The sequence below is a fragment of the Drosophila montana genome, unplaced genomic scaffold, assembly GCF_035044405.1.
Source record: "Drosophila montana isolate Dmon_TW-CO22-7 unplaced genomic scaffold, ASM3504440v1 contig_402_1, whole genome shotgun sequence".
Classification (NCBI taxonomy): Eukaryota; Metazoa; Arthropoda; class Insecta; order Diptera; family Drosophilidae; genus Drosophila; species Drosophila montana.
In genome coordinates this window covers 6997600-7014284 of record NW_026998739.1, presented here as the reverse complement: position 1 = coordinate 7014284, position 16685 = coordinate 6997600, and the positions used below count along the sequence as shown (strand labels likewise).

General features: G+C 33.4%; 2 protein-coding genes and 1 long non-coding RNA gene across 3 annotated transcripts; 1 reads left to right on the top strand and 2 right to left on the bottom strand.

Moving 5' to 3' along the window:
- Positions 1-4079: 4079 nt before the first annotated feature.
- Positions 4080-13768, bottom strand: BicC (protein bicaudal C). The gene is made up of 9 exons (XM_064697396.1): positions 13474-13768; positions 13368-13417; positions 11588-11657; positions 11438-11517; positions 11031-11357; positions 10675-10800; positions 10239-10620; positions 7753-9057; positions 4080-4620 (listed from the first exon to the last, which is right to left on the bottom strand). Exons 1-9 carry the CDS (start codon positions 13766-13768, stop codon positions 4376-4378), a joined length of 2880 nt encoding a protein of 959 aa, XP_064553466.1. The 3' UTR covers positions 4080-4375.
- Positions 13708-14835, bottom strand: LOC135438864 (uncharacterized). The gene is made up of 2 exons (XM_064697397.1): positions 14549-14835; positions 13708-14058 (listed from the first exon to the last, which is right to left on the bottom strand). Exon 1 carries the CDS (start codon positions 14699-14701, stop codon positions 14567-14569), a length of 135 nt encoding a protein of 44 aa, XP_064553467.1. The 5' UTR covers positions 14702-14835; the 3' UTR covers positions 13708-14058; positions 14549-14566.
- Positions 14660-15369, top strand: LOC135438865 (uncharacterized). Its single transcript, XR_010437945.1, has 2 exons — positions 14660-14802; positions 14905-15369. It is a non-coding gene; the product is annotated as an uncharacterized LOC135438865 (long non-coding RNA).
- The last annotated feature ends 1316 nt before the right edge of the window (positions 15370-16685 follow it).

The window sequence follows — 16685 nt, the reverse complement described above, 5'->3', positions numbered from 1 at the left end:
ACACGTGATGTGGGAGTTAGGGCAATCGTCTCTCGGTTAGATATTTATTTGCATTCCTTGCAATTTGTATGTTAGCTCCTCCCAACTTAACAAAGAATAACAATCATCAAACATATCAAAAAATTTCCTAAATTAAAAAAAAATACAATTAACAAAGTGTTCACACAAGTAGTGTATTTGGCCGTCGTTATCCAACCGCCAATGTAACTCCGGAATCAGAACAATAATTTGTAACATATATTCTGAAAATACAGATAGACGAAAAAATAACCTACTAGTGAACAAACGTGTTTTTCTTCGACTTGGAAAAAATTCAGTTTTTCAGAGCAGAATCGCTCCCTCAATTACCAGAAATTCGCCCGCTTTTACCTGGAAGCCCTGCGGACGCCCTACTACAACATTTGGTCCTTCGAGCCGGATTATTTTAACATCTATCATATCCAGTTCGCTTCAGCAAGCATCGGCTGAGGGTTCTCAAGATCATAAGCTCACTCTCTTTTTAGCAATACTCGCATTATTTATTCTCTTAATGAGTTTTCAAGAATATTCTAAGAGCCTGAATAACGATTGTGGCGGATGTTTATATCTAGTGGTCTTTGATTTTATGATCGGTCCCACGCCAGAATTGTTATTGTCACCAAGAATCTATGATTTTGGGCTTCTAAGGTTTATTGTTACAAATTTCGTTGCTAGGGCTTATGTATAAGGGGTCTCTTATTTTAGGTCTGCTGTCGATGCATTATCGACAAACATATCAAAAAATTTCCTAAATTAAAAATTTCTTGGTTTTTACACAATTAACAATGCCAAATTAACAAAATAAAAACCTTTTTCAATTAATTGCATTCCTTGCAATTTGTATGTTAGCTCCTCCCAAATTAACAAAGAATAACAAACATCAAACATGACAAAAAATTTCCTAAATTAATTCATTATGTATAGTAATATTGAGCGTCTACCGCTCTCTGTTTCATTATTTGATAACGCCCTCCGTTTATTCTAGCTAGAGACTCCTCTTTCATCGTGTTGTACTTCTTTGGTAAGAAGAACACGTGATGTTGGAGTTCCAGGGCAATCGTCTCTTGGTTAGATATTTATTTGCATTCCTTGCAATTTGTATGTTAGCTCCTCCCAAATCAACAAAGAATAACAATCATCAAACATATCAAAAAATTTCCTAAATTAAAAAAAAATACAATTACCAAAGTGTTCACACAAGTAGTGTATCTGGCCGTCGTTATCCAACCGCCAATGTAACTCCGGAATCAGAACAAGAAAAGTGATATTCACCACACTTACACTAATACATTGTAACATATCTTCTGAAAATATAGATAGACGAAAAAAAAAACATACTAGTGAACAAACGTGATTTTCTTCGACTTGGAAAAAATTCAAAAATTCTGTAGGAACTGCAATGTTTAAACTAAGACTATAATGTTGAGCGCCTACCGCTCTCTGCTTCATTATTTGATAGCGTCCTCCTTTTATTCTAGCTAGAGACTCCTCTTTCATCGTGTTGTACTTCTTGGGTAAGAAGAACACGTGATGTGGGAGTTAGGGCAATCGTCTCTCGGTTAGATATTTATTTGCATTCCTTGCAATTTGTATGTTAGCTCCTCCCAAATTAACAAAGAATAACAAACATCAAACATAACAAAAAATTTCCAAAATTAATTCATTATGTATAGTAATGTTGAGCGTCTACCGCTCTCTGTTTTATGATTTGGTAACGCCCTCCTTTTATTCTAGCTAGAGACTCCTCTTTCATCGTGTTGTACTTCTTGGGTAAGAAGAACACGTGATGTGGGAGTTCCAACGCGATTGTCTCTCCATATTTGGTTGTGGTTCGTTCAGATATTTATTTAACTCATCTATCTGCCTATCGAACTCATCTAGCCTCTTATCCATTAAATCAGATTTTGTCCTAACTTCTTTTTGGCTATCTGACAGCTTTTCTTTTATTTTTCCCATTACATTCATTATCACATCGTATTTACTTGAATTGAAGTAATTACGATCGACTACTCCAATTTTGCACAATACGCTGCGATTTTCCTGGAACTGCCTTTGCAGTTCTCCTCCTTCTTGTGTTTTTCTTTTTTCAATAAAAATTGTCTACCTTCTACTACATATATACTACATTTTTCTAATTTATAGGATTAAAGCGAACACGACGTGTTTTTTTCTTTCAAAACAAATTGTATCGTTTAAATTGATCGATTTTGGAATGGATTGAATGTAATATCGTGCATTCATTCAGTTCATTGCAATTTTAAAATATAAAACAAAAACATTCAATTAAATGATTCGACTTATTACGATGCCACAATATGCCTTTTTTATATAAATATACCTTTGTATATTTGTACTTTGATGGTTCATTGGAAATAACTTACGTATAAAGATTATGTTTATGTAAAGTATTTTCAAAGCAGTGTGTCAATTTCAAATTGATTATTTTAAATCGTTTCAATTTTCTTTTTTCTAAAACTGCTGCACTTTTCTCTTTTCTCGACTAATCCGTTTCTTCTTTCGTTACTTTGTGTGACCTTCTATTTTTACCTTATATGCCTAATTTTATCGTCTACGTCTTTCGCTATTATATCCATTTATCATTTTGTGCGACTTAACTCGCATATTTTATTCATTAGCAAAAAGGTTTAACTATATTTTATATACGTGATTGTCCAATTCTCATGACTGTCTCCAGAAAGTCGTTTTCAGGAACCAACAGCTGATCAAGTTCCGTACCCGTTCACGACTAAGCTATGATTTATCGATTATTGATATTTTAACAAGGGGATGAGACTGCCACAATTTCGTTTGATCTTGTCACCCAACTGAAATTAAAACTTAAAACTTGATATTCTTAGCCCTTACGATAAGAATCTTCATCTTCTAAGATACTTCTATGCATTGGCATACAATTTATCTAAAACGCCAAGCACATATTGGAGATGAGCTGTCGTAGTTATTAATATTTCCCTTATTAGCTTATTAATTTCGAGTGCAGCGAGTTTCAGAGTGTTGCTTCGTTCTCATGTGTTTTCAAAAGCAGCCTCCTTTTGGCAACCTTCCCAAAACCACGCTCGATAGCTAGCGTTGCCACTATATACTTTAACAGCACTGTCTAAATGCAGACCTATACAACACCATCTACAATCGACACCCAAAGTAATTATCGATACAGCGGTTAATTTAAAAAAAAACATCTATTCCCCGACACACACACATGTTAAGCTCGACATTTGCGTGTTGAACAGACCATTTTAGAGTATAAGTCGATAACTTATGTTATCGGTATCTGATGCAGCTCAGCTTGTTCACTCATGAACTAGCACACCGGATCTAGTAGTTATATAAATATCGTATATAAATATCGTACACAAGCATCGTAAGCAATAACTATCGAATATTTAAAATTCGGTTACAACAATAATCAGAAATCTTAAAGAAAAACTGATTACTACAAATGCAAATTAAGTGCCAAAACTAATTTAACCTTTGCTTATGTTGAATGGAAAAAAATACTATTGATTTATTGCCTTAAGGCAAGGATTTGATAAGCAGGCCAGTCGTAGGGCAGCTCATTAGAGATATAACAATCAACAATGTTTATAAAATAAATGTAAATAATTTAAATCATATGCAAATAGAATCAAATTATTTTTGAAAATATGATATTTACAATAATTATAATGTTAATGCTAAACGTTAAATTAAGCAAAGTATTTTTGGTTAAAGTGTTTATTTAAAATTGAATTTAGTTTCTCATATGTATATATAATTTTCATTGGGCTGCTCGGAATACAAATACGCAAAAAGTGGTTTTATCCAATTAGTTTTTTGTTTATTTTTTCGTTGTTTTTTTTTTTACACTGGGTATATATATGTACGTATTCTTCTAACAATTTGTGTTTTTTTTCCATCAGTTAAATTCATTTCTTTACAATATACATTATAAATACGTTTGTTTATATATTCATAAATAGTTCATATAATAAATTTCGTTTGAGTACAAATGCGATTATTAGTCAAGCCAAACTGGAAATTGTAAATTTTGTTGTACACACTAGTTTATTTTTTTTTTTATTATGTTTATGTTTGTATTTTTTTTTGTTGTTTTTTTTTTTGTGGATCTCGCATTTGTTGTTACAATTTTCAATGCCCCAAGCGACCTTAGGATTACGTTGAATAAATAAATGAGTTGAGTGTAGGCATTATTTTTTAGCTATTATTAAAGTTTTCTTAATTTTTTTTTTTTAGTTTTTTTGGTTTTTTTTGTTTTTTTTTTTTTGGGGTTTTTGTAGTACTTTTTTTATTTTCAGCTACTTCTCATAATCATGGATAAACCAACACCATCCACAGCATATTACCACTGATTCGAGGGGCGACGCTCAGCTCCGGGCGCAGCGCTGCCGGAGAATCGCGGCGAGGAGCTCTGCGAGGAGCTGCTGCTGGGCATACTACTGCAGGCGGCTTCGTTGGCCAGAAGCGTATGAATGGCCGCCAGCAGCTTCTTGCGAGCTCCAAACGCGGTAATGCCCAGCTCCATGAGATTCTCCTCGGTCAGGGTCGAGAACATTTCCAAATCGATTTCGTTCAGCACGAAAATTTCTAGAAAATAAAACAAACAGTTAACCAACAATATATAAATAATACAAAAATTGTATATACTTATGGATTTATAAAGCACGATTTTCGCTATATTTATATAGAACAACTTTAAATGCAATTCAAATGAAGGCATAAATAACATAAATATAATATTTAAACTAATTGCAAAAATACCATAGAATTAACGTTCATTTACACTTAAGATATATAAAAAAAATAATAATATTATCATATTATATTATATTATTATATTATATTATATTATATTATTATATTGTATATATACACACAAAATATATATTATACACAAGCTCAATTGTAATCATAACAAAATATAAATGCTACCAGAAAACAAAAAAAACAAAAAAAATAAAAAAAAAATAAAATTAAAATAAAAAAATAAAAAATAAAAAATAAACCCAAAAAATTGAAATAATGAGAAAGAAATATGTACAAACAAGAGCAAAAAAAAATTTCAATAAACATAAAAAAAATAAAATATGAAATGAGAAAAAAACAAATTACATATAACCAAAAATCCAAAAAAAAAAATCAATACAAATTAAAAAAAAAGGCATTTAAAAAAATGAGCAACAGCACGAGTGCAAAAAGAAACTTAAAATAATACTCCTACCTAAACCTACTTCCCCACAACCTACTTCTCCACACCTTACCAACACTACATCAAATCCACCTGGCATATCTCAAGCAATCCAACAAACGATCCAATGGATATCTCAACAAATACAACATAATTTCAAAGCTAACACAACAAAGCTGCAAATGTCTGATGCCGTTCTACAAATTTTGGAAAATGAAATCATATTTCATACGCTTGCCAACACTGACAATATGTTTTAACTCGTCAGTACGCTCTTGGAAAAGAATTTGAAAGCAAAAGCAGCCGCTCAAGAAGAAACAACTGAGAATCTACGAACTCAGCTTCACAAGTCTTCTACACAAGTCGTCTTCAAATAAGCAATATAAGACGATGATAAGCTTCAGCAGCACCGAATGGAAAAAGAAATTGAACATCTACAAGTCTTCTACAACTCTTCTACATTTGTTTTTTTTAATCTTTAAACGCAAACAAGGAAACTTTTTACATCTTCTACTGAAGTCTTCTACACAAATCTACTACATAAGTCGTCAATACAAGTCATCTACGCAAATCTTCTACACAAATTCTAAATTGGATTATTTCGAAAAAACAATACACGACGCTGATGGCCCATGAATTTGGCTTTAAAATAAGCCAGAATCAAAGAAAAAAACAATGATGGAAGACATCCGTATTCCCATCCTGTTCCCATTTTGCTTCCTTATTCCTTTACAAAACATTACCACATTAAAATAGTTTCTATAAAAATAATGCAAAAAAAAGAGTTCATAATAATAATAATAATAATAATAATAATAATAATAATAATAATAATAATATTAATAATAATAATAATAACAATAATAATAATAATAATAATAATAATACTAATAATAATAATAATAATAATATTAATAATAATAATTTTATTAATAATAATTATATTATAGCTAATAACAATTATAATACACTGTTAGATAATAATAAATTGTTATATTCATAATTAACTAAGAAACTAAATAAATATTTGTATATACATATCAGGCTATTTAGCTCCTATTAAAATTTATAAAAAAAGTCTAACAGCTTTTAAAAATATGACGAAAAATTATTAAATTCCTTACAAAACAAAAATAATAAAATGGTTAGCATATTGTCATAATTATTTTTTGAAAATAATTTCTTAAAAAATCTAGCATATTATATTGCAAAAAAAAATACATGTAAATATGTAAATATTCGCTATATGATACTTAGAGTTTATGTTATTTCTAACTAGTGTTAAGATTTGTTGAAATAAAATTCTAATGAAACAATTTAAAATTTGACTTTTTTTTAATTAAATGTTTGGATCTAAAAACAATCTTCAATTCAAAGATTGAAAACTCTATTGCGAAACCCAAAAGAATTATTAAACTAGTTTATGAGAAAATTATCCAATTTTCTTGCAACAAAAAATATATGTAATTATATATTATATTATTATTTAAAGTTTTTTTTAGTAAACGAATAAGTAACTATTTTTAATTATGTATAGAAGAAAGTTCATATTATTATATTACATAAACAAAATATGTTAATATATTCTCAACTATTACTGCAAATTATTACGAAATAAAAATATAAATATCAATAAATAAATAAATAAAATAAAAAAAAAACTAAAAAAAAATAAATAAATATAAAAATAAAATAAATAAATATAAAAATAAAAGAATGGTATAAAAATAATTTTGTAAACTAACTTATGGGAAATTTGACCATATTGTCTTACAGTAAAAAAAATATTTAAATATATCATATATAAATAAAATATATATAAATATATTTTTGATATTCTCCATAAATATAAAGAAATTGTTAGGAAATAAAATTATAAATATTAAAATAAATCCGTTGGACTAAACTACAGTACAAAATAATTTAAACTAACTTTTATACATATTAAAATGTTTGTTATTTTCTACTAATATAATAGTTATAAAATACAAATTGAATAGAAAAATTTTAATTTTGACTGTTTATTTCAATGTTAGATTATCTGAACTACTATATAAAATAATTTATCTATCTCCAATTTTATCTATTACTTAATTTATAGAAAAATGATCCACATTATATTGAAGTTGATATAAATGTAAATATCAAAATATAATTTTTTTATATAACAAACTCAACTTTTATTAGTTCGAAGTAAAAATTGAATGGAAAAATTTAAAAATTTATAATTTAAATTTTGACTTGTTAATTTCAATAAAAAAAACTGATTGAACCATCTAAACTTCTAGCAAAAGAAAATTTAATTACTAATATTTATTATTGAAAAATTTTATAGCTATGAAAACTAAATTTCCATCGATTGCCAACAATAGAATAGACAGAGCTGAACTTGGCTTTATTTTATAGAGAGATATAAGATATAAGAGACAGACAGACAAGCGGACATTGAGAATTGAATTGATTTTATAATTGATTGCGTTACAATTAAATGGAAGTTACAGAGAATTTGATTTCAGTGCGGATTTACTCACTTATGTAATGCTCCAGGCCGAGGCTTGTCAGTAGGGTGTGTATATCCTTGTGTTGTGAGAGTTGCATGCGCCGACTGACGGGCGTTGCATCCAGCAGGCCCGTTGTCGCGCTCAGTCCGTAGGGCGAGCCCAGGCCCGGCGGTGGGGCCGGCATGCGCCAGCCATTGGCATTGCCAACGCCATCGTCGACCGTCTCGATCGGAGCCGGCGACGTGCGACTTAGGCCCATGCCCAGCCAGGCCGGGGTTGGGGTGCGCAGCTCACCGGCGACCGGAGTCCTCTCCATGGCCTTAAAACCGAGCGCACGTTTCATATCAAAATCGAATGCGCGTTGCTGCTGTTGCTGCTGATGCTGCTGCTGCTGTTGCTGCTGTTGCTGCTGCTGCTGTTGCTGCAGCTGCTGTTTGCCAGCTGCTGCGGCCAGGTCATAGTGCAGATTGCGATAGCTTTCGGCGCTGCCGGGCAACAGATGTGCCCCCCCGCCCGCCGTGGCATTGCCCAGACCCAGCAGCACTCCATCGCTGAGGCGCCGGCCCAGCCGGGCGGCGGCGCCCGCAATGCTGCCCGCCTCGCTGCTGTATGTCGAGTCCGGCGAATAGTGCGCCCGATTGGCGCCCGCTGATGAGGAGGAGGTCGATGATACGGCCGCCTGTACGTGGGCATAGGGCGGATACGATTGCTCCAGTGAGGTGGTGCTGCTGCTGAAGCTCTGATAGCCGCTGGTATTTTGGCTGCAGCTGTTCCGCGGCGACAGATTCACGCCCACTGTGGGCGGTGGGCCAACGTTCGATGCAGGCATCGGAGCGGGCGGCGGCTTCAGCAGACCGCTGCCGGGCACTTGCAGATAGTTGTTGTTGTTGTTGTTGATGTTATTGTTATTGTTGCTGATGTTGTTGTTGTTGTTGTTGCTGCTGCAGTTGTTATTGTTGTTGTTGCTGTTGTTGTTGCTGCAATTGTTCAGATTGTTCATGGTCGACACCTGGCGCGGCTGATAGCTGCTATTGTGCAGCTGCAAATACTTCTGCGTGGGCGCACATATGCCGGTGGGCGTGGCCAGGCCAACGCCCGCAGCGAGCAGCATGTGAGCCTTATTGCCATACGGCGTCAACTGGCCACCCATTGTTGGGGGCAACAACGAGGGCGTCTTCGGACTATCCGGATAACCCGCAAGCAAAGCCGTCAACTGTGAACGATACGCCAGACTCACATCCTTGTCCTTGGGCATATAATAATGATCGGGTATCTCCGGCTTGATGACGGGCGTTGCCAGGTGTAGTATCTCCTGGCGTGCCTCATAGATTTTATCTGCAACATAAATGAGAAGCTGTTTAGTATTTGGCAAGGTTATATTTCAGATATATATATGTAATTTTTTAAAATGTTCTAAGATTATTAATTTTTCAATTTTTTCATATTAACTTTATAGCGCATTTTATGATATATTTTTGTAATCAATATTTGATAAAGTTTAGCTTTTAAAATTTAGAAAGTATCAAATCACAATCCCATGAATAATCAAATGTAATTTCTTTTTATTATTATGTAGTTTTCTCTATATTAAATTTTTTTTAACTTTACATAAGTTTTGAATAAAATATTTTTTAAATCAATTTTTAATAAAGTTTTGCTTTAAAAATTAATGAAACATCAAATCAATATCCCATGAATATGGAATCATAATTTGCGGAAATCCTAATTAATTTGAAGCGTAATGCTTAAAAGAAGTTAAGTTAAGTTAAGTTAAGTTGACGTTAAGAGTTATTGAATTGGTATACAAAATATGTTTAATTAAAGAGTTGTTGAAATTTGTAATTAAATATTTTTTTGTCTATATTTGACGAAGTTTTACGTTGAAAAATTAAGAAAAAGTAAAATATCTTTTTTGAAGTTAAAATTAAATTCAATTATAAGAAATATACTGAAGACTGAAAGCCAGGCAGAAAAGGTGGCGAAACTCCAGTATATTATCCGACTTTAATTTTAATGTTTTATGCACAGATAATTTCAAAAAATAATTTTAAGAGAATTTTCCACAATACAATAATCTATTTGAGCGGGTGTACTATAGGGAATATATAGATCTAGAATGCAAAGATATTTTTAATTTTTTATAGATTATTTTCCTCTTCATAAATGTTAATGCTAAATGTTTAATTTTTTAACATTGAATTTTGTAACATAAAATATGTTAAATCTTATAAATATTGCCTCTTAAGTTTACTTTTTTTGATAAATAAAAAGTTCTGTCTGATAAGTGAAAGAAGACAAACCATGTGGGTTTGAACCGTCAGCTGATATATCGAATCTATCGATATACTTATCGTAAAATCGAAGAAGAAAATAATCCTTTTGACTATCGATATAATGTATATCGCTTATTTGTAATCGTAATCGTATCTGTAAATCGTAGAAATTCCTCGAAATACTAAAACCTACAATTTCAAATTTCTATCGATATTTGAAATTGAATTTTGGTTAAGACTCACCGATAAATTTCTCAATGCCCTTGATGACGATCGCTAAGGTGCTCTGTCGCTGCTTCTGGCGCAGTGTTATATAGACACCATATTTGATATTGAGTCCCATTATTTCGGATGCATCGGTCTGATTGTCCGGAAAGTCAAATATCAATGCGACGGGCATGTTGCCGAGCAACTGTTGTCGCGCCCTATAGACATCGTCGATGCGTCCGCTGATTGTCACCTGTGATTTCTTCAGCGGCTTAACATTCATATCAGTCAGATCAGGAAAAATGATTTTGGTCTGTGTGCGGTCCATGATGCTCAATAGATTTACATTGTTCTTGCCCTTGACAATCTCATGATGTTGCGGCGATATTTCCATTTGCACATTCACAAGAATTTGACTCTAAATTGGCCGAAAGTTAATATCAGTTCCAATGCTGCTCTACTTGAAACTTACCGCAATGCTCTCAAAAGCGAAATTGATCAGCAGCTGCGTGGCATCGCGCACCTGCGCAGATTCCTTCTCGGAGCCCTTGACCAGCACCAGGGATGTGTGCAGCTTGGGTCGCGATGAGAATATGACCTGGCCCATGGAGATGGGGAAAAAAGAAATTCAGATTATTTGAAAAATGAATTTGAATCGAAGCTTAAACCAAACCAAGACGAACCGAACCACATTTCACAATAGGAGACATTTAAAAGATAATTAACTGGAATCTAGCCATATTTTGGTTCAATCAGGCAGAAAGCTGGTTCAAACCTTAAACCGAACCCCGACTCTATACCTACAGTCGTCAACTGTTTTTGATTTACCTGCACATTGAATTTGCTCTCAATCATTTTGATGTACGGCGTCTCGTGATCCGGCTGCGGCTTGCCCGGCCCCATGACGGGCATCTCAAAGGAGATGAGCAGCGGCGTCGATAGTCTCACCAAAGCACGGGCACGCTCCACGCCCTCCAGGCTGCCGCACAGCGACACCTGGTTTGATTTTTCCGTTGGATTCGAACGATTCGAGTCCGGGAAATGTATGTGCGTGTGCGTGTCGTCCATGATGCGTTTAATATTGTTGCCGCCGCGTCCAATGATATACGAGTGATCCGTATAGCTAACATCCATTTTCATAATCACGCGAGTGCCCTGAAAAAAAAGGAGGGAAATACATATATTAATATATATAGCAAATGCAGCTGAAAATTCTAGTTAATTTGCATATGCACCCTGGAGTCAAGACTGCCTAGAATATGATCCTTGGCACGTTGAACCTGCTCCACCTTGCCCACAATCCGCACATGTGGATCTAGATGGAAGATATATAGATAGATATAAATATAAGCTGTATAATTGTGTAGGTACTTGAAGGGACTCACCCTTCTTGCTTTTGGCGCCGATCTTCAGTCTGCAAGGCCAGCTCACATATGTATCCGTGGTGTTCATGATCTAAAAGATAATAAGTATATATGCATATATAGGTTATATATATGCGTCTTTATATAATACACTTGAATTTTGTTTCGATAATTATAATTAGATAAACATTTATGGTTTCTTCACTAAAATTTGTAATGTGTCGGCTAAACGTTTAAATGTGAATTTTGTTGTAACGTTTAAACAATTTATACGAGTGTGAAATATGTTTGATATATACACTAAATCGAATGCCTACTGAGACAACCCTGAATAACTTCCATCTTCAATATACTGATAAGACAATGAAGTTGAATGGAAACGGCATAAAAGGAGGAGAAGGACGCTGGTTCAAGTCTCACTAGCACTGATAGATCGCCAAATACAAAAGATATCTGAGCTTAAGTAGCATATGTGTATTATAATTTTGTTTTTCTTTAATTGAATAGTATAAAATAATTAACATTAATTTGTTGTTCACTAAAAATTAGTAAATATTTTACAGATATATAAATAAATTGAAAAAATATATATATGTTTAAAGGTTATTTAAACAATTTGGGCTTTTAGACATTCTAGAGTTTAAAATCGGATTCCAAAAAAGTAGAATACAAATTGAAGCATTTCATAGAAATATACAAATTGAGGAACGGAAAAAAAATTTATTTAAAAATATTATTAAAAAGTTATAAAAAATATATAAAAAAGAGGAATATCGAAATAAATCGAATTTAATATTCGACAAGGATATTAGAAGGATATTTAACGATTATCTAATGTAAACACATATTTAATAGAATTACAATATATATATAAATAGATGACTAGAGAAAAATAAATTCCAATTTAATATTTGCGTAGGATAAAAGAATAGGATTCTCATTATCGACTGTTCACTGTATTATGTACATAAATATTTAATAGAATAAAACACATATAATAATATATAATATATAATCATATATTTAATTAAAAGGATTTAAAAATGTGATTCTCATTAGCGAGCTTTCACTGTATTATTTACATACCTATATACAAGACTAAAATTATTCTATTAACATTGTTAATTATAAAATAGATAAGTAAAGGGAAATATATTGAAATTTATTATTTGCGAAGGATATTAGGTGGAGATTATTATTATGATAAAATAAAATAAATAAATTAATATTAATAAAAAATGGAAAAGAGAAGTAAGGAAAAATAAATTAGAATAGCATTTGTAGAGATTAGAAGTTGACTTTCATTACCGAGTGTTCACTGTATTATGTTATATATAAAAATATAATAGATAAAGAAGAGTTAATAGGAAAAGAAGAGTTAAATCTATTAGAGTTGAATTAAAAGGATATTAAAATACGATTCTCATTACCGAGTGTTTACTGTAATCTAATAAAATTAATATATTAATAATTATGTTAGAAAAAACAGTTAATGTATATATATTGCAATTTAATATTTGCGAAGGATATTAGAAGGATACTATTAAAATATTGCTTTATGTACGTACATATATAATAATATAAAATTAATAAATTATTGTTACTCAAACGAAGTGAAGTAAAGAAAAAATATAAAAATGTAGCTAAAAAGATATTTGAATACGATTCTTGTTTCTCGATTCTCTTCGTTACCGATATTCTAATTTCTATGTATATAATAAAGTTGGAAAAAGACTTTTCAATATAATGTAGCATGCAAAAAGAATTCTATTTTAATTTATGAATTTAATTCTCAACTTACATCATCAAAGAAATACTCCGCCCCGTTCATGCCCTCAATGGCGCTGTCCGCTGCAATTAAGTTAAATTGTTATTAATAAATAGAATAATTTGGCCATAATTATTACCCTTTATCAACTGTTCCAGTTTCTGTCGATCAACCTTGAAGCGCTCCGTGTGCAGATCGTCCGGATTTTGTACGCCCAATTTTAATGCAATGGCCCGTATGTCGCTCCAGTCGCTGTCCACCGAGGAGATTTCGCTCTGCGTCTCGCTCGGCGCACCGCTGCCCCCCGCCGGGCCCGTGGGCAGGGACAGGGTGGTGAGGCCAACGGCAACGGGGGTCGCTTTGGCGCTGGCCATGGCGGAGACATCCGCGGCCGTTGGGTAAATCAGTTTATTGAATGGGGCACAGGAGAGCATGTCGTTGTTATCGTTTATCGGCTATCGGTTATCGGTTAACGGTTATCAACTAATCGATTAACGGCTGTTGTTTGCAACTTGTTCAATTTGTTTATCGAATGGTCGTTTAGTTTTTAAAACCAAGCAAAAGGTCGTTTAAAGGATGTTCGTCTTGGGTTCTTACTTCAGATGCGAGTCGGTGCGTGTGTGTGTGTGAGTGTGAGTAGGTGTGTGTGTGTGTTTGTGTGTGTGTGTGTGGGTGTGTGGGTGCGTATGTTGAGTCTGAGCAACACTGTAATTGATGAGGTGAGCTGTGTATGAAACATGAAAGCGCAATGTTAACAGAGTACCTGACAAATGGCAGTAAAAGTAAGGGAAAAATGGAAGGGAGAATGCAATGGAATCAACGATATGTGAATTATATCTGAATTTTACATCGTTACATTTCCTTGAAATATCATTCAAAGTTTTCATATAAATAATGTTGCTTAAATTAAATGTGTACACGATTTTTATACGGATAACACTTTCTCCTTTCCTTGAGATTATGGCTATGAATTCATTCCTTTTGCTTTATAAATTCGAATGACTTTTAGATAACTTTCCAATTTCCAGGCACTAACATAACCTCTCTGTGATATTTGCCAGACAGCCATGAGGTTTCCTTTGACACACCCCATTTTCAGAAACGGAAACGCAAAGAACACACAGAAAAGAAAGAAGAAAAAAACTGGGCATACATATATTTACAGTTACACTTTCACTTAACTGAGTCACTTTCCGAACACCGAACCAACTTACCGAACCAGTTCGCCGGCTCTATTTAAGATTGAGTAGGCCTCGAAAGTCCAAGCAAATGGCATGCGTTAGGTCCTGGACAAATTGTAGGGCCTCGACGAGACAAACGTTCATAACAAAATTACGAATTTGTACGAATCTTTCGACGAAAGGCATTTAAATTGTGATCAACGCAATAGATTTGTCTATATTAGTATATAGAGTCTTTTATTATAATAAAGTTAATCCCTTTATTTTAGTTTTTAGATATATTTCAAGTAAGAAATAACTTTAAACTTGGAATTGATATTGCTTCTATTTTTTTTTTTTTTTGCATAAATTGCAAGCAATTTATTTATAATTTTTTTTTTTTTGTTTAGCTAGGAACTTTGCTGCTTTCACTTGGACGACTCGAAGGCAATTGAACGGACTGTCGGCATTTGAGCTGGAGGCCAGGGATCGATCGCATGCTTTCGTCAGCGGCAAAAGCTGCCGAGGCAACAGGAGGCAACTGTAAATTGGGATTAGCCAATGGGAAAAATGTGGCCCGACGCCTGGATAAATGCATTAAAGAGGCCGCCTGGGTCAACGAACCGCTCGCAGAGAGTGCAAAATAATTAGATGCTTGCAAACAAAACAAACTTACAGAGAGTCAGGCTGAGCTGTCAGGCGACGTCAGCTTGTGAGAGCGGCTGTTAATAAAGAGAGCGCTCTCTTTTGTGAGTCGAATTTCCTTTCTACTAAGATCACGCTCAAGGCAGAGCAGCTTAAAAGTATTTGCATCATTTGTGCACTAAAAATCACACGCATTTCGTTAAATATATATTTTTTATTTTTTATTAATATTTTTCAGATTTTTTTTTTTATTTTTTTACACACTTTTCATTTTAATAATTCTTTTGTATTGAGCATAAGATTTAAACATTTCGGTTAAACATTTCTGTTGTTTAGCAGTAACAGCGCACTGTTAACCAGTTAACATGCTGTTAACATTTTGGAAGAACATTGCTCTAAAGCAAATCGGGAAGAGATAAAAAGCTCGCACACAGTTATAAGCACACATTTTTCCCGCCAAAACAAAAATGAAAAAATACTTACCGCAATTTGTAATACGTTTTAGTTTTAAATAGCACAAAGGACACAAATTAGTTATTTATTAACTTTTTGTTTGAATTAACACAATAAATATTTATAAAATCATAAATAGGCACAAGAAATAATTTAGCCAAAAAAAAATTAGACGCTCGTCAGTTGGTCAAATTTCTGTTCAGTCGTTTTACTTTTCGATTTAAGCACAAAAAAGATAATCACTACCGAAGACAGGTGCGCGCGGGAGGGGAGATACAATCAATAGAGCAAGACACGTGCGTAGAAAACACAGAAATAGTTAGAAAAAAAAAAAAGTTGAAAAACGAATTGAAGCTGTTGTCCGAACCGAGTCAAGGTGAAGTGGGTTAAAGCGTAGCTTTATTTGTATTTTATTTTATATTTTCTATTTTTAAATTAAACACTTAACTTAATGGAGTTTTTCTTTGGCTTTATTCGAAATACAACGCGTCGTAGTAAATGCAAATGGACTCGGGCGGTGCTTTCGTCGTCATTGAAGCGCGTTAACTGCACAGCCCGATGCGGGATCTTGTCCCATCTGACCTTCAGGCGGAGCTTTGCTCAACCAATGTGCTGCATGAGGGGTGTGCGGGGCAGCGCAGAAAGCGAAAAGCTTTCAGATCAACGTGTGCAAATAGATAAAATAGCAACTACAACTGCAGCAGCAGTTGCAGCAATAACTGCGCTCGTGCAAAAGCTGTGCCTGTTGAAAGCTTTGCAGTGCGCCGCCTGGTCGCCACAGCCACAAGCTTAACGAAAAGCTGCGTCCACTCGTCGCGCCCATAGATGGCGCTTTGGCGGGATTACAGCGTGAGGCGCAAATTCTTGTAGTTTAAAATATGAAAAACATTGGAAATCATTATTAATAATTTATTATTGTTTATTTATGTTTATATATTTAATTTGCTTCTTATTTAACCCATAGCCATAAATACTAATGCTTGCCAGTTTTTATTTAATTCACTTTTTACATTTATGCATTTATTTTATTTAAATATTTCGCTTATAATTAAGTGATTTTTTTTTAAAGTTTCCTTTTACTTTTTACAACATT

Excerpts from the sequence above, each read along its gene's own strand:
- LOC135438864 (XM_064697397.1), bottom strand. The coding sequence starts at position 14,701 with ATGCCTTTCGTCGAAAGATTCGTACAAATTCGTAATTTTGTTATGAAC.
- BicC (XM_064697396.1), bottom strand. The coding sequence starts at position 13,768 with ATGCTCTCCTGTGCCCCATTCAATAAACTGATTTACCCAACGGCCGCG. Across the intron at positions 10,801-11,030 it reads AGAGCAAATTCAATGTGCAG|GTCATATTCTCATCGCGACC; the intron begins GTAAATCAAAAA and ends TCCATGGGCCAG. Across the intron at positions 4,621-7,752 it reads CGGCCTGGAGCATTACATAA|AAATTTTCGTGCTGAACGAA; the intron begins GTGAGTAAATCC and ends TTTATTTTCTAG.